Source organism: Leptodactylus fuscus, chromosome 10 (genome assembly GCF_031893055.1).
Source record: "Leptodactylus fuscus isolate aLepFus1 chromosome 10, aLepFus1.hap2, whole genome shotgun sequence".
NCBI lineage: Eukaryota > Metazoa > Chordata > Amphibia > Anura > Leptodactylidae > Leptodactylus > Leptodactylus fuscus.
The window spans coordinates 33,415,781-33,434,672 of NC_134274.1; the positions used below are offsets into that span (position 1 = coordinate 33,415,781).

Sequence of the window (18,892 nt, forward strand, 5' to 3'; positions counted from 1 at the left end):
CTCCAGTCCACATTGAGGGACTAACGGGCCAGGTATCCAATCACCAAGACGATGACTAGTAAGCAGACTCCGGCGTAGATGGCATAGCTGATGGGGCTCTTGAGATATGAGAGGATGGTCTCAGTAATGGATGGACCATGTTGAAGCCTCTCCTCTTCATCCTCTTGTGCAGGAAGTTTCTCTACTGAAGCCCAATGAAACTCCATCTGCATTTGATCGCTGAATGTTGTCCGCATCACTGAAAAATAGAAGATAAATCTAAGTAAATAAGGCGATAAGAAGAAAATTGTCTTTAGAATAAGCAGAAGAATTATCAGAAAGAGTTCTTTACAGTAAGAGCAGATAATAGAACTTTCGGATGATTATGTCATCATCTTCATCAAAGATCTCGCAGGCATATGTCCCTTTATGGCTGACTCTTGTTGGCTTTAGCAAGACAAACAGGTCTTCGCCAGTGTGGATATCCTTAAAGTAGCTTAAATCAGTGACGTTCATCTGAAAACATTGATGACATCAGAAAGACATTAGTCACATGTGGAGTATAAACTGCAGCAGTAACAGGGGCAGGAATGGGGACATTGCTATTTGTATGTCTATAGTATAGGTAGAACTTGATGACTTACATTTTTGGCATATTTCCAGACCACTTTTAGTTTATCTGGCAGGATGAATGAGGCCCCGCAATAGATGTTGGTCATATCCAATTCATTCAGGTTTCAACTGAAAAGAAAGAGAAGAGAAACTGTGTTTTTCACTGTCTTTACATATTGGGCCATTTTTTGATCAAATTGATCTACCCAAGCCGGTGCAGAAGCTAAAAGAAAGCAGACAGAAAGCAGACATTTACTATTGATGCATCAACAGAAATTGGAGAAATTCTTGAGATTTCAGGAACTTACATGATTTGTCAAATTTCTGGACTTCTTTTTTAACTTTCTAGATACGTACGAACGAAATCCCTCTGTGAAAAGGCTGCAAAGAGAAGAGACATGAGGATTATGAGATGACATGTTCTATGTACAAGATGGAGGAGCCATAAGAAATAGAAGCAGGTCATAGTTATCTATTGAGATGCCATTCAGGGGGTCAAAACCCAAGTTGAGCCTCTGGAGGCATTCTTCAGGGCCCATCTTTCCCAGCGAGACGGCATGTTGACAAATGCTGGCTCTGTCTGCTGGTGTGGTGAAGCATCGTAGGCAGGATCTTACAACCTCCGCTCCACATACAATCACTATAAGCTGCAGCAGCAGTTTATAGGAATGGAAGAATCTCATGACTGTCGTCACAAAAAAAATCACTTCAGAGTTTGCGAACCTGAGGAAACAGAAAAATTAGGTTACAATTTTTATTTCTGCAAAATACAATCCAATAACACATTCTGTTCCTTCTATCTATACACTATATACAGGCAGCTAGAGACAGACATGAAGCAGTACTCACGTATTCACATCCAACTGATGAGTGACTGCTCTGTGCCCAGCACCACATTATATACCCCAGTGACATCACAATAGAATCTGCTGCAGGTAAAAATAGATAAAAATGATTTAACCCCTTAGCGATCTTTGACGTACTATTACCTCATAGGCGCTAGTGAGCGGGCGGAATTGGGTGATAGCTGTTACAGACAGCTATCACCCTTTTCCTTAACCTCTGATCGATGCTTTTATCGATCGGAGGTTTTAACCCTTTGATTGCGGTGGTCAAAAGTGGCCACCGCAAACAAAGGGTTTCGCTGTGTTTCCCGACCCCCCCCCGCCGTGAGATTGGGTGGTGCCGGTATCTGTAATATGCAGCCTGGGGTCTGGTTAGTGACCCCATGGCTATCCGGAGCCCCCCACTTACCTGGTGATCCTGGCCTGGGTCTTCTGGAAGTGAGTGTGCCGTCCACACAGCTTTACTTCCTGTTTGCAGAGTGAGACGTGTGCATGCTGTGTCTCACTCTGTATAATAGAGGATTAGTGATGAAATCATAACTAATCCAAGTGTCCCATAGGGACACATGAAAAAGTAAAAAAAAATAAATAAATAAAGTTTTTAAAACAATTAATAAAGTTATTAAGCTCCCAAAAATCCCTTTTTTCTATAGAAAATTATACAAAAAAAAACTAAAAATTAATAAAAACAATACATATTTGGTATCTCCGCATCCGTAACAATCTGTACAATAAAACTGAAACAATATTTAATGTACACGGTGAATGACGGAAAAAAAGAACAGAAAAAACCCGTAGTGATTTTTCGCCATCTCACCTTACAAAATATGCTATAAAAAGTGATCAAAAAGTCAAATGCACCTCACAATAGTACCAATAAAAAGCGCACATTGTCCTGCAAAAAAAAAAAGCCCCCAACCAACAATGTCAACCAAAAAATTAAAATGTTGCGCCTCTCAGAAAATGTCTATGCAAAAAACATTGATTTATGTCCCCAAATGTGTTTTTGTTCTGCAGAAATAGTATCGCATAAAAAAATACTATAAATGAGGTATCGCCGTAACCGTACCGACCCGCAGAATAAAGGCCATATGTTACTTATACTGTACGCTGCATGGCGAAAAATTTAAAAGTTAAAACGCAATACCGGAATTGATTTATTTATTTTTTTGATCCAGCAAAAAAGAGTTAATAAAATGTATTCAGTAAGTTTTAGGCACCCAAAAATGGTGTCATTACAAAATGCATCTCATCCCGCAAACAACAAGCCCTTATATGGCCACGTCACCAGAAAAATAAAGAAAATACAGCATCTAGCAATGTGAGGACAAAAAAACGCAAAAATCACAAAATTATAAGAACTCAACAGGCTGCGTCAGGAGGGAAATATATAAGCTGTGCAAGCGAATATCAGGGGACACCCCATATTTACAGCTTATGAGCGAAAAGAAACCAGAAGTGACCCCAAAGTGACCCCCAGAGTGACTCATCCAATCATAGGAGCTACTGGGACATAGTAGGGAATGTGGTTTTCCCAATGTTTTTGGCACAGCTTATATATTCCCTCTTCGCCATCCGCTGTGCAGTCACATCTGGGATATTAATACTCACTACACCCCCTGATAAATTCTTTGAGGGGTGCAGTTTTCAAAATGGGGTCACTCATTTGGGGAATCCACTTTTCCAGTACCCTACAGGCTCTACAAACATGACATGGTGTCCAGATACCAAACATCTGAATCTGCGCTCCAAAAGTCGCATAGCTCTCCATCCCTTCTGCGCCCTGCTATGTGCCCAAACTGCATTTTATGCCACATGTATGACACTGGTGTACCCCGGATAACGTACATAATGTCATATGTGGGTATAAACTGATATTAGGGCACATGTATGACACTGGTGTACCCGGGATAACGTACGTAATGTCATATGTGGGAATAAACTGATATTGGGGCACAGCCGGATACAGAAGGAAAGAAGGGTTATTTGGTTTTTGGATGCCATGACCCTTTTGCAGAGACCCTAAAATTGCCCTTACAAAATAGGGCCACTTCTTGGGGAATTCCAGTTTACTGGCACCTCCAGGGCTCTGCAAAAACAACATGGCACCCAGAAAGTCCCTCTAAATCTGTACCCCAAAGGCTAAAAAGCACAGTGCTCCTTCCTTTCAGAGCTCTGCTGTGTGCCCAAGCAGCAGTTTATACCCACATATATAATTTTTTGCCCCACGAGATGGCCCCTTAATAGTTTTAGGAGTGCAGGTCCCTGACAACACAAAGTGGGTGCAATGTATTGGGCCATACACTGGAACTGAGACAACAACAATGAAGTAGTGATAGTAGAATAATAGAGGAGATTTCTCGTCTTATGTATTGCAGAGTTGCAACAGTTACAGAAGTTTGGGAAACCCAGAAATGTATTCCATATATATTTTTTTTATCACAAAGTGGATTCATATAAAGTAATCTTAAAACATAGTTTGCAAGGAAATGGAAATATTCTGCTTGTTTCTCTTGTACTTCAAGGCTCCTTATGAGGGGACATGTAAACAATGATGTTAACATGGAAAGACGTTCTAGCCTTGTTTAGATTGGCACACCTGAAGTCCAATAAAACCTAAAAAAATAAAAAGCTCCAGAGGTCAAATGAAATAACAAAACACAAAAAAAATGGCCTGGGTACCTAATACTAAGATAATTAAAACTCAAATGTTATTGTGATACTTTAACCGGTTAAGGACCGGGCCCAAAAGTATGTTAAAGACCAGGCCTTTTTTTTCAAAACTGACATGTGTCACTTTAAATGGCAATAACTTTGAGGCGCTTTAACTTACACAATCGATTCTGAGATTGTTTTTTTCGTTTCACATTATACTTCATGTCAGTAGTAAATTTTGGTCGATATGCTTTGTCTTTGATTATGAAAAAATATGAAATTTGGTGAAAATTTTGAAAAAAATGCAGTTTTCAAACTTTGAAATTGCAAGCCTTTCAAATAAAAAGTCATACTACCCAAATTTTTTCATAAATATAATTAACCATGTCTCTGATTTATGTAGCAATCAAATTTTAATCACTCTTTAATTTTTTTCAGATATTATAAGGCTTACAAGTCAAGCAGTAATTTTCCAAATTTTCAAGGATATTTCCAAAACACATTTTTCAAGGGACCAGTTCAATTCTGAAGGGAACTTGAAAGGCCTCTCTAATAAAACCCCCCATAAGTCACCCCATTCTAAAAACTGCACTCCTGAAAGAATCCAAAACAGCAGTTAGAAAGTTTCTTAACCCTTTCAGCATTTCACAGCAATTAAAACAAAATGGAGGTCAAATTTACATTTTTCCATTTCTATCACTAATATATTCATTTAGCCCTAGAATTTACACATTTACTAAGGGTTAAAAGAGGAAATGCACCCCACATTTTGTTGCACAATTTCTTCCGAACACGACAATACCCCATAAGTGCTGTTACCCTAATGTACGGGCACACGATCGCTCTCAGAACGGATGGAGCACTAATTGGATTTTGTAGGCCAGATTTTGATAAAATAGTTTGCAGGCACCATGTCTCATTTGCAAAGCCTCCAAGGTGCCAAAACAGTGGAAACCCCCAAAATGTGACCCCATTTTGGAAACTAGACCCCTTAAGGAATTTATCAAGGGGTATAGTGAGCCCTTTAATCCTACAGGTGTCTCGCAGATTTTTTTACCATTGAGCTTATAACTTATAGAATCCAGTTCTGTGGAGACACTAAAGCAGCCATGACATGTGAAGGGAGAGAGACACACACAGGAAGAAGGGGAGGAGCTTCCTATCGGTGAGTGGGTTTTTTCTTTTCAGCAGAACTTTGTTAACAACTTAACAACATGAACACAGACAGAATGTCTCACCATATAATACAGCAGTAGTAGTTGTTGCCTTACATATATAGGCATTATTCCAACACATTCAGGTAGATGGCATGAGGACAGTGCTAAAGTGAAGCTCAATGTAAAGTTCAGAGACTCCTAAAATATCACCTCTCACATAGGAGCCATTTAACCGCTTCGTGACGGCTCACTGTAAATAAACGTCCTCACGGCATGGGCTCTGTGCCTTGGGGACGTTTATAAACGGAGCCTCTTAAGATGGGGCTTGCGTCTCCCCAAGTGTCTTCAGCTCCGTGAACACGGTGCAAGCTGCCGCTGGTGTTCACGGACACTTGATCTAAACCTGATCGCCGGGATAACCATTTAGGTTTAGAGAAGGGAAAGTTTGTTTTAGTAACAAACTTTCCCGGGGTTCTGAGTGTATAAATAACTCTCTCTCCTCCGTTCCCTGTCAGATAGAGGTCGGAGGAGAGACACAAAGTTATACAGTGTCACAAGCACTCCACACACATCCCACATATCCCCCAATTCAATTAATTTCATTTTTATTAATAATAATTATTAGAGATGAGCGAGTACTGTTCAGATCAGCCGATCCAAACAGCACGCACGCATAGAAATGAATGGACACTGAAGAAAGTGTCTCAGACAGTGATTTTGAGGGTTTTTCTGATAGTGACAGCTCAGACATTAGCGGTCACTCTGGTCCATCCACTACAATGACCAGGACAGGAGAGGCAGAAATGGCTATTGGAGAAAAGTCTCCAAATCAAGCCGTGATGCCCAGTACCAGCAGTACGCCTACCAGCAGGGCACACTTACAAGGAAGTTTGCCGCTAGAAGTAGCATTTCCCAGCTGGGCGGCTTCTGATTCTGCTACACCATTTATCCCTGATTTTAAGGCCACCCCGGGTATAAATGTGGATGTGGAAGGTTTTACACCATTTAATTTTTTAGTTTATTCATTACAGATGAATTTCTGGAGTATATTGTTGTCCAAACAAATTTATATGCCTCCCAATTTATCTCCCAGAATCCACGACCCTATTATGCCAGGCATAATATATGGACGCCCACAAATCTTTTTGAAATTAAAAAATTTTTAGGCCTCACTAGCTATGGGGCTTGTTAAAAAGCCGACCGTTCGCTCTTACTGGTACACCTGTCCTGTACATGCCACCCCAACCTTTCCTGCCATTCTTACCAGGACCCGTTATGAAATACTCATGCGTTTTTTTCATTTCAATGATAACAGCCAGTGCCCACCTAGAAGTGCCCCAGAATATGACCGATTATACAAAATCAGGCCCATCCTAACAATGCTCAGTGAAAAAATTTTAAAACTTTATACCCTAACACAGAACATTTCTGTTGATGAGTCCCTTGTTAAATTCAAAGGGAGACTGCACCTTCAGCAGTTTATTCCATCAAAGAGAGCAAGGTTTGGAATAAAATTTTATAAAATGTGTGAAAGCTCCACAGGTTACACATCAGCTTTCCGCATCTATGAAGGGAAGGATAGGCAGCTAAATCCACCTGGATGTCCGCCTTATCTGGAAACAAGTGGATGAATGGTTTGGGAGTTGATTGGCCCATTTCTACAAAATGGCTATAACTTGTATGTGGACAACTACTACAGTAGTATACCGCTTTTTAAAGCTTTGGTACAACAGAACACACGGACTTGTGGGACCATCCGGAAGAATGGCCAGGGATTTCCACAATCACTGGTTAATGAGAAATTCAAAAAGGGGCAGTCAGGCGGTGTTCGCAGTGGAGAGCTACTTGCTCTAAAATACAAAGATAAAAAAGACATTTTCCTTCTCAGCTCAATCCACACTGATGCCACAACAACGGTTACAGAGCTAGGTTCCACAACCCCAAAACAAAAACCAGTAGCAAATATGGATTACAATAAATACATGGGAGGGGTGGATTTAAGTGATCAGATCTTACAGCCCTATTTGATAAAAAAGAAAAACAAAAACCTGGTACAAAAAAGTGGCCATTTACCTCTTTCAAATTGGAATCCATAATGCCTTTTTACTTTATAAAAAGAAGGGAGGCACCGACAAATACCTGGATTTCCAGGAGGAAATAATTCACAGCCTCCTTTTTGACCCTCAGGACCCCATAGAGAACCCCCAGTCTGAAAATGTCAAACGACTCACTGAAAGGCATTTTATCAGTCTAATTCCCTCAACAACAACATGAGCTACCGTGCAAAAAAAATGCAGTGTCTGCTCCAAAAATGGGCGACGCAGAGATACCCGTTACTTTTGTCCCTCATGCCCCTCACAACCAGGCCTGTGTATTGTTCCTTGTTTTGAGAGATACCACATTGTTCTTCATTATTAGAGCTCTTCTTGTATCTTCCACTTCTAATTTTGTGATTGCCACCAAGCCCCATCTTTTGCATAAACCTGCAAATTCCTATTGTTATAAACTCTAAATTCCCTAAATTATACCCCTAGATGAATACATTGGGGAACAAAAATACTAACTACATTTTTTGCATCTTTTTCAACATTTCACAAAAAATCTGGATACTCTAAGAAGATGCTAAAGCACTTATTGAATGCCTGCAAACTATTCTAGCAAAATCTGTCCTACAAAATCCAATTAGCGCTCCATCCGTTCGCACATTAGATTACCAGCACATATGGGGTATTGTCGCGTTCGGGAGAAATTGGGTAACAAAATGTGGGGTGCAATTTCTCCTTGAACCCCTTGTGGAAATGCAAAATTTGGGGTTAAAGCAACATTTTATAGCAAAAAATGTCATTTTCCAATTTGCTGGGCCAATTCTGTGAAACTCCTGTAGGGTCAAAGTGCTCACTATACCCCTTGATAAATTCCTTGAGGAGTCTAGTTTCCAAAATGGGGTCATTTTGGGGGTGTTTCTACTGTTCTGGCACTTCAGGTGCTCTCCAAATGCAAAATGGTGCCTGAAAGATATTCCAGCTAAATTTGCCCTCCAATATCCCAATAGCGCTCCTTCCACTCTGGACCTTACAGTGTGTCCATACATCACTTTACAGCCACATGTGGGGCATTTCTGTAGTTGGGGGAAAATGCGTAACAAATTGTGGGGTGCATTTTCTCCTTTAACCCCTTGTGGAAATGCAAAATTTTGGGTTAAAGCAACATTTTATAGCAAAAAATGTCATTTTCCAATTTGCTGGGCCAATTCTGTGAAACTCCAGTAGGGTCAAAGTGTTCACTATACCCCTTGATAAATTCCTTGAAGGGTCTAGTTTCCAAAATTGGGTCACATTTTGGGGGTTTCCGCTATTTTGGCACCTTGGGAGCTCTGCAAATGGGACATGGTGCCTGAAAAGTATTCTAGCAAAATCTGGCCTACAAAATTCAATTAGCGCTCCATCCGTTCTGAGAGCGACCGTGTGCCCGTACATTAGGGTACCAGCACATACGTGGTATTGCCGTGTTCAGGAGAAATTGTGCAACAAAATATGGGGTGCAGTTTCTCCTTTAACCCCTTGTAAAGATGAAAAATTTGGGGCTACAGTAACATTTTATTACGAAAAAAGTAATTTTTCATTTTCACGTCTCAATGGTAAAAAAAATCTGTGAGACACCTGTAGGGTCAAAGTGTTCACTATATCCCTTGATAAATTCCTTGAAGGGTCTAGTTTCCAAAATGGGGTCACATTTTGGGGGTTTCCACTATTTTAGCACCTTGGGAGCTCTGCAAATGGGACATGGTGCCTGCAAACTATTTTATCAAAATCTGGCCTACAAAATCCAATTAGCCCTCCATCCGTTCTGAGAGCAAACGTGTGCCCGTACATTAGGGTAACAGCACTTATGGGGTATTGTTGTGTTCGGAAGAAATTGTGCAACAAAATATGGGGTGCAGTTTCTCCTTTAACCCCTTGTGAAGATGAAAAATTTGGGGCTAACGTGACATTTTACTACCAAAAAAGTAATTTTTCATTTTCACGTCTCAATGGTAAAAAAATCTGTGAGACACCTGTAGGGTCAAAGGGATCACTATACCCCTTGATAAATTCCTTGAGGGGTCTAGTTTCCAAAATGGGGTCACATTTTGGGGGCTTTCCACTGTTTTGGCACCTTGGAGGCTTTGCAAAAGGGACATGGTGACTGCAAACTATTTTATCAAAATCTGGCCTACAAAATCCAATTAGCGCTCCATCCGTTCTGAGAGCGATCGTGTGCCTGTACATTAGGGTAACAGCACTTATGGGGTATTGTCGTGTTCGGAAGAAATTCTGCAACAAAATGTGGGGTGTATTTCCTCTTTTAACCCTTAGTAAATGTGTAAATTCTAGGGCTAAATGAATATATTAGTGATAGAAATTGAAAAATGTAAATTTGACCTCCATTTTGTTTTAATTGCTGTGAAATGCTGAAAGGGTTAAAAAAAACTTTCTACCTGCTGTTTTGGATTCTTTCAGGAGTGCAGTTTTTAGAATGGGGTGACTTATGGGGGGGTTTATTACAGAGGCCTTTCAAGTTCCCTTCTGAACTGAACTGCTCCCTTGAAAAATGTGTTTTGGAAATATTCTTGAAAATTTTGAAAATTACTGCTTGCCTTATAATATCTGAAAAAAATTAAAGAGTGATTAGAATTTGATTGCTACATAAATGAAAGACATGGATAATTATATTTATGAAAAAATTTGGGTGGTATGACTTTCTATTTGAAAGACTTGCAATTTCAAAGTTTGAAAACTGTATTTTTTTCCAAATTTTTGCCAAATTTCATATTTTTTAATAATCAAAGACATAACATACCGACCAAAATTTACTACTGACATGAAGTATAATGTGTTACGAAAAAACAATCTCAGAATCACTTGTCTATGTTAAAGCGTCTCAAAGTTATTGCCATTTAAAGTGACACATGTCAGTTTTGAAAAAAAAAGGCCTGGTCTTTAACATACTTTTGGGCCCGGTCCTTAACCGGTTAAAATTTTCCACACAGAGCCACACTTTTAAATTGCTTGTGTTAAAAATGCTCACTATATACATTTCTTGAGAAGTATACTTTAAAAAAAATGGGGTGACTACCACTTAAATTTTTTGGACGTCCTTCTTTGAAACTTCTCTGAAACTCAATGGGCACTAAAATGGCATATTTTTTTTACTTTGCATATTCATTTTTGGGAAGTACTCAGGCTCAAAATACTAATTATACCCCTTGATACATTCCTTGAGGGGTCTAGTTTCCAAAATGGGGTCATTTGGGGGGGTTCCACTGTTCTGGCACTTCAGGGGCTCTGCAAATCTGACATAGTGCCTGAAACAGATTCCAGCAAAATCTGCCCTCCAAAATCCCAATAGCGCTCCTTCCGTTCTGGACCCTACAGTGTGCCCATACATCATTTAACATCCACATGTAGGATATTTCCGTAGTTGGTAGATAATGCTTAGCAAATTGTGGGGTGCATTTTCTCATTTAATCCCTTGTGGAACTGCAAAAATTGGGGTTAAAGCCAAATTTTGTGTGAAAAAATGTCATGTTCCGTTTTAAAGGCCCAATTCTGTGAAACACTTAAAAGGTAAAAGTTCTGATTATATCCCTTGATACATTCCTTGAGAGGTCTAGTTGACAAAATGGGGTCAAAATTTGGAGGTTTCTACTGTTTGGGCACCTTGAGGGCTCTGCAAATGGGACATGGTGCCTGATAATGATTTCAGCAAAATCTGCCCTCCAAAACCCAATTAGCACTCTTTCTGTTCTTCCAAAATGCCAATAGTGCTACTTCTGTTCTGGACCCTACAGTGTGCCCATACATCATTTAACTTTCTCACATGGGATAGTTTCATGCTTGGGGGAAATTGCTTAATAGAATTTAGAATGCGTTTTCTCCTTTAACCCGTTGTAAATGTGAAATTTCTAGGGTTAAATGAATATATTGGTGAAAAAAAATTTAAAATATTAATTTGACCTCTATTTTGTTTTAATGGCCATGAAATGCTGAAAGGGTTAAGAAACTTTCTAAATGCAGTTGTGAATTCTTTCAGGAGTGCAGTTTTTAGAATGGGGTGATTTATGGGGGTTTCTATTAGAGAGGCCTTTCAAGACCCCTTCAGAACTGAACTGGTCCCTTGAAAAACGTGTTTTGGAAATATTCTTAAAAATTTGGAAAATTACTGCTTGACTTATAAGACTTATATACTGAAAAAAATGAAAGAGCGATTAAAGTTTGATGCCAACATAAAGCAGAGACATGGTAAATTAAATGTATGAAGTAATTTGGGCAGTAAGACATTCTACATGAAAGGCATGCAATTTCAAAGTTTGAAAATTGCATTTTTTTTCAACATTTTCACCAAATTTGTTCGTAGGACCAAGGCTGTTGCTATGGTCACATAGACGCTTCCATGGGGATACAATAGTAGCGCTGACACAGCACTAGTTCACACCCTCTCTATATTTTTTTGCATATATGATGGTCATGCCCTTAACGTATGCAACTCTGGATCCAAATTTATAACCTGCTGTGCCCTATAGTCAGTACCTGTTCCCCTGCGGATCTCACGTAGCTTTGCTTTCACTAGGCATTGACGACCAATGCATCATTTTCCACGTACTGACTGTCACTAGATAGCCCAACTATGGAAAAGCCCGAACCTCCCTCGTATACCTGAAATCACTAGAGCGGTCACCTTTAACTGCATTATGTAACATTTGCTATTGTGTAGATTAGGTAATACCCCTGCCTTTAAGAGTTTATGGGGTAAATGGGTAACATGGTCAGGCTATGAGTTCTAATTTCCTATTGATACCTGTTATTTCCAGTGGTACCATATTGTTAATTGTGAATTACTGATGTGATTATTACTCAATGGAACCACCCCGTCTTATTAGCACTACACATTGAACGTGTCAGTTTCTGCATGGTTTCTGCTTGAATTTCTTTGCAGGATGTCAGAGCTATTGTTATCATGTGAACTGCCTTCCAGCCTCATAGATCTTTTGCTTGAGGATATTCCAAAGGTTCTCAATATAGCTGAGGTCAGGGGAGGATGGTGGCCACACCATGAGATGGTGCATTTTCATACATGGAGATGGTTTTGCTTTGGAAGACATGGTTCTTTCTTTTGTACCATGGAAGAAAGTAGTCAGTCAGAAGACTCTATATACTTTGTAGAGGCCATTTTCACACCTTCAAAGGGGCCTACCAGCTCTCTCCCCATGATTTCGGCCCAAAACTCTGCCCTTACTGATGTTGCAGCCTTTTTGGGACATGGTGGCCATCCACCAACCATCCCCTATTCCATCTATCTGGACTCATCAGTAAACAAAACTGTTTCGTAATTAGTCTTCATGTATGTCTGGGCCCACTGCAACCATTTCTGCTTGTGGGCAGTACAGTTAGGCTGAGTCATAGCGGTTTTGGAAATCTCAGTATGTCAATTATACTTATGGAAGGATTCCCTATAGGTATTATCAAGACGCTGGAAGCTGGATTTTTACCATATCTTTGTTTATTACTGTTGTTTCTGGGCCGAAGAAACTTTTATCCGTGCCTCCCCATCTCTCCATGGACATGTGAGTGAACTATTTTCATTATATATACTGCAAGTGGACATTCTTCTCCCTTCCCTTATTTTGCTATGAAGCATACATTCCCTATAGGTATAGTTGAAGCAGAAAGATTGCAGGGAAACCTCTGCAAATTTTTTGTGAAAAGCTCTACGGGACCACCCGCAATGCATTGCCACTGCATTTTTTCCCAGATAGTTTTTTTGCTGGCGCACACTACGTGGGCCTTAGTCTAAATGGAACATAATCATACAGGGAGACTGAGACACCACTATTCGGAGGAATCAGTCAGAATGCTGGTTGAGTGATGTGAACTGGGAGCAGGCAAAGGCCATTTTGGTATGCGTAGGACTGGCATTTCCTAAAGTGTGAAGTGCAAAGTGCAAAGCTGGGTATGCAGCCTATCCTGATAGTATGCCAATTTCCCCTCCCTTTAAGGCTTTTTAGCAATGGTCTATCCAGTACGATCCAGTGCTCAATGGTTAGCACTATTGCCTTGCAGCACTGGAGTCCTTGGTTCAAATCTAACCAAGGACATAATCTGCAAGGTGCTTGTATGTTCTGCCTGTGTTTTTGTGGGTTTCTGACCACATTCCAAATACATACCAATTAGAATTTTAGATTGTGAGCCCTTCTTGGGATACTGAGTGATGACAATATCTGCAAAATGCTGTGGAACATGTTTGCACTATGCAAGCAGCTAAATAAATTTATACTGACATCTGTGTCGGAGACTCTAATGCAGTGTCCACCTGAAATCAGCAGCTGAATATGTCCTGTGTGCATGCGGAGTGACAAGGTGGCCTGGTGGATACTGGTATAGATTTCTATTTAGGCGCTTGGATGCCGGAGGATGCGCCTAATTTTGACAAGACATGCACCTCTTCATAAATTTTGTGTAAACTCTGGAAGGGAAAGGGATTGTTGTTGGATTATATGCTTTGTTTCAGAGGATCCCACCGTTCGACTCAGGAGGGTCACCAAGTCCACTTTGACACCTCAGCAAATGGTGCCAATACCTCTAAAATGCAACTGGGACAGCAGGGGAAGCAGTGTTTCATTTTTTGGCCCTTGGGGTGACTAGAGCCATGCAGCAGCAGTGTTTTATTTTTTGGCCCTTGGGGTGACTAGAGCCATGCAGCAGCAGTGTTTTATTTTTTGGCCCTTGGGGTGACTAGAGCCATGCAGCAGCAGTGTTTTATTTTTTGGCCCTTGGGGTGACTAGAGCCATGCAGCAGCAGTGTTTTATTTTTTGGCCCTTGGGGTGACTAGAGCCATGCAGCAGCAGTGTTTTATTTTTTGGCCCTTGGGGTGACTAGAGCCATGCAGCAGCAGTGTTTTATTTTTTTGGCCCTTGGGGTGACTCCTAAAAAATCAGATTTCAGGTCCTTGGGGGGTGAGCCCTAAAACATTAATTTTCAGGCCCTTGGGGGAGCCCTAAAAATTTGATTTCAGGCCCTTGGGGGTGAGCCATAAAAAATTATTTTGCAGGCCCTTGGGCTGTAGCCCTAAAAAATTGAGTTGCAAGCCCCTGCGGGGGGATAATGGAGGAGCATGAGAAGGAAGAGTAAATTGGGTGCTGGTAGCTTCTCTCCAGTACTTGGACTGTGGACTGGATATACAGCTGGGTATCCACGTCCTTGCGCACGTCCCCTGCTGCTACGCTGCATGATTTGCAGATTTATTAAGCTCTGATAAGAGCTGTTATTTCCTGCCTAACCAAAGCTAGAATGCACTGTATCGCCCTGAGAACAAGCTCTCCCTATCACTCCAAAACGAAAATGAGATGAAGATGGCCGACACTATTCTTATGAATCAGGTCACATATTTTCGGCAGCCAATGGGTTTTTTCAATTTTTTTCACTGCCTCTGTTGTTGTAGTTCCTGTCCCACCTCCCCTGCAGTTATTAATGCAAAAAAAGGCGCCAGGAAAGGTGGGAGGGGACACAAATGTTTACTGCGTTTGCGGCCTTGTATTCGATTGGAATCGAATTTCCCAAACGGCCTGATATTCGATCGAATACCTAATCTCACCTAACCTCATCTCTCTCTCTCTATATATATATGTATATGGTGAGTATCTATAATATCCTAAACAAAATAAGTAAAGCGTATTGAGGTGAGCGACGTTTCGTTCCATCAGACTCGTTCTCGAAAATCTCAGGGGCTTGGGAATGGCGGAGAGTCTACAAATAGGGGGCACTCTATCTTTCGCAGACTTTCCTCCACTCGCTAGTGGCGGACATTTTGTGTGTATGAGTCTAATGGAGGTCCGATGACTCACTTATTACTCGTATTGTGTTGCCTATTATACCCTGCTGTGCTGCTATTACTATTAACTCTCTAAGAGAATCTCCTTTTCATTAGTGTGTAGCTCCTTTCATTGTGGGTTCTGGTGACAGACGCCCTCTAAAGGGTTAAAAAGAGCTGTAACTGTTATGGCGGATGTTTTCTCTCAGGGCCTCAACAAATCCCGTTATTTGTAAACAGAACCGTTCCCACCACAACCCCCTTCCCGCAACAACCCCCTTCCCGCAACAACCCCCTTCCCGCCGCCACCACAACCCCCGTTCCCATAACAACCGAGCTTCAAGCCGGAAGCAGTCACTTTTATGGACCTAATCACGTGATTCCGTTCGACCAATGAAGGTGCTTTTAAATAGGACAGCAGCGTGAGAGTTAACATCACACAGCCAGGCCAAAAGTAACATTACCCACTAGCGAATCACAAGCACACAGCAATGTATAGACTTCAAGCGGCGCTAATTAACCCAGGGAAATAATCATTTGTCCTGTAGAGTAAACTCCGCCCGCGAGCCGTGGCAGCGTTCTGATTGGTTACAGCAGTGTCTGGGAACACATGGTCGGTGCTGAGGGCTGTGCTGGTTAGGAGCTGATCGTCAGAGAGGTAACATGTGGGGAGAGTCATCATGTGTAGGGTGCACGATGCCTTAGGAATTGGAGCTTGAATCCGCTCCCTAGCTGTTGCTAAACTGTGCGATCAGGGCATGCTGGGAGTTGTAGTTTTGCATGTGTATCACTTCAGCGTGCACATAGTTTGTATCCAGCTTTCCCAAGCTTCTGCACGGTGCTGTCCCGGCGATGGACATATTGGTTGGGTCGTGACTAGAGTGGAGTTGCTCCTGGTAGGTATGATGTCACAGAAATGGGGCGTGGCCTCTCCGAGGAGGGCGGAGTCTGGGCCATCACTGCTCTGTGCTGTATAGAGGAAGCCGGAGCCGAGCACATGGAGCAGGGGAACAGAAAGCAGAGGGGATTGTAGCGTGGTAATGGAGGATGGAAGGGGAGAGACAGGTTTGTTCTACATGAGACGGCATGTTGTATGAGGCTGAGGGGAGCGAGTGATGTTATTACATGGGACTGCATTTTGGATGAGGCTGAGGAGAGTGATGTAGTTACATGGGACTGCATGTTGTATGAGGCTGAGGGGAGCGGGTGATGTTATTACATGGGACTGCATGTTGGATGAGGCTGAGGAGAGAGAGTGATGTAGTTACATGGGACTGCATGTTGTATGAGGCTGAGGGGAGCGAGTGATGTAGTTACATGGGACTGCATGTTGGATGAGGCTGAGTGGAGCGAGTGATGTTACATGGGACTGCATGTTGGATGAGGCTGAGGAGAGAGAGTGATGTAGTTACATGGGACTGCATGTTGGATGAGGCTGAGGAGAGAGTGATGTAGTTACATGGGACTGCATGTTGACTGAGGGGAGAGAGTGATGTAGTTACATGGGACTGCATGTTGACTGAGGGGAGAGAGTGATGTAGTTACATGGGACTGCATGTTGGATAATGCTGAGGAGAGAGAGTGCTGTAGTTACATGGGACTGCATGTTGGATAATGCTGAGGAGAGAGAGTGATGTAGTTACATGGGACTGCATGTTGGATAATGCTGAGGGGAGAAAGTGATGTAGTTACATGGGACTGCATGTTGGATGATGCTGAGGAGAGAGAGTGATGTAGTTACATGGGACTGCATGTTGGATAATGCTGAGGAGAGTGATGTAGTTACATGGGACTGCATGTTGGATAATGCTGAGGAGAGAGAGTGCTGTAGTTACATGGGACTGCATGTTGGATAATGCTGAGGAGAGAGAGTGATGTAGTTACATGGGACTGCATGTTGGATAATGCTGAGGGGAGAAAGTGATGTAGTTACATGGGACTGCATGTTGGATAATGCTGAGGAGAGAGAGTGATGTAGTTACATGGGACTGCATGTTGGATGAGGCTGAGGGGAGAGAGTGATGTTGTTACATGGGGCTGCATGTTGGCTGAGGAGAGAGAGTGATGTAGTTACATGGGACTGCATGTTGGATGAGGCTGAGGGGAGAGAGTGATGTTGTTACATGGGACTGCGCGTTGGATAAGGCTGGGGGAGTGATATAGTTACATGGGACTGCACATTGAATAACGCTGAGGGGGTAGTGATTTAGTTACATGGGACTGCATGTTGGATGAGGCTGAAAAGAGTGATGTTTTACATGTGACTGTATCCCGGAGGGTCTGGGGGATTGGATTGATGTTTAGGGTGGTATAGGAGTGGTTGGCATGGAGGGAGACAGGGTCCTTTGGGTGTTTCTGGCATTTAAGGGGGTGCAGGAGATCATTGGGGGTACTGCTGCATCTAAGGGGGGAGACAGTGGCGTGCACAGTATTACATGCCCAGCAGTGTCCCCCCACAGTATTAAATGCTCAGCAGTTTAAAAAAAAAAAAAAAAAATGGATAATGAGGATTGTGTGGATGGTTTTATTTCAATAAAATATATATTTTTTAAAATGTATGTTTGTTTTATTAATATTACTGTAGGTGGAGCTTATCATAAGATATAGGTCCTATACTAAATAACCTATGGAGAATATACCGAGACCATGAACCTACCGGCAGCAACTCCATTCTAGTCAGTTCTGATGTGAGACAGCTAGAATGGAGTTGCTGTAAGGAGGACCTGCCTATAGCAACTACAGAATACACCGAGAACATACCTACCTGCAGCAACTATATACTGATAAATCAGGCGCACAGCGATACGTCAGAATTTACCTCTATATCAGTTATTAATTGCCATATATTTCCATACAAGAAGAAAGTGGCGCAAGTTATAACAAACATGTAAGGCTGCGGCGTCAACACCCTGTTCAGACCATATTACAAATATATATTTATAAAATATATATGTAGGTATAGCTATCTATATATATATATATATATATATATGTAATTATATATATATATATATATATCATCTATATATCTATATCAGTGCCATATGTATATATGTCCAGGAATGTGTATTTCTTATACTCTTATTGATAATCATATACATATACAATGTCTCTCTTGGCCAGTTCTGGATCCTCCCTATAGACCAAGGGTAGGGAACGTCCGGCTCTCCAGCTGTTGCAAAACTACAACTCCCAGCATGCATACTTGCTCTGCTGTTTTTGGAACTCCCATGGAAGTGAATGGAGCATGCTGGGAGTTGTAGTTTCACAGCAGCTGGAGAGCCGAAGGTTCCCTACCCCTGCTATAGACAGTCCCCTCTCGCTGCTCCTGTAGTGAGGTGACTAGATTGGAGTTTCTGGCGGCAGCTCCTCTAAGCATCTCCATTCTAGTCACCTCAGTACTGAACAGTCTACATTGGAGTTGATTCTAGCACAGGGGTAGGGAACCTTTGGCTCTCCAGCTGCTGTGAAACTACAACTCCCAGCATGCTCCATTCACTTCCATGGGAGTTCCCAGAACAGCAGAGCCAGTATGCATGCTGGGAGTTGTAGTTTTGCAACAGCTGGAGAGCCATACGTTCCCTACCCCTGTTCTAGCAGGTTCCCCCTCCAGCAACTCCAATCTAGCCCGTTCACCAGTGAGGTGACTAGATTGGAGTTGCTGGAGGGAGGACCTGCTAGAATCAACTCCATTCTAGACACAACCCTGCTTTCTGTTCTGCAGCTGCATGTGCTCGGCTCCGGCTTCCTCTACACAGCACAGAGCAGTGATGGCCGAGACTCCGCCCTCCTCGGAG

General features: G+C 41.9%; 1 protein-coding gene across 1 annotated transcript; it reads right to left on the reverse strand.

Annotated features, from left to right (window-relative positions):
- Window positions 1-20: 20 nt before the first annotated feature.
- On the reverse strand, window positions 21-12,851 carry LOC142219175 (uncharacterized). Its single transcript, XM_075288125.1, has 6 exons — window positions 12,777-12,851; window positions 1,846-1,943; window positions 900-972; window positions 624-716; window positions 332-495; window positions 21-219 (listed from the first exon to the last, which is right to left on the reverse strand). The coding sequence occupies exons 1-6, from the start codon at window positions 12,849-12,851 to the stop codon at window positions 21-23; spliced, it is 702 nt and encodes a 233-aa protein (XP_075144226.1).
- Between the last annotated feature and the right edge of the window lie 6,041 nt (window positions 12,852-18,892).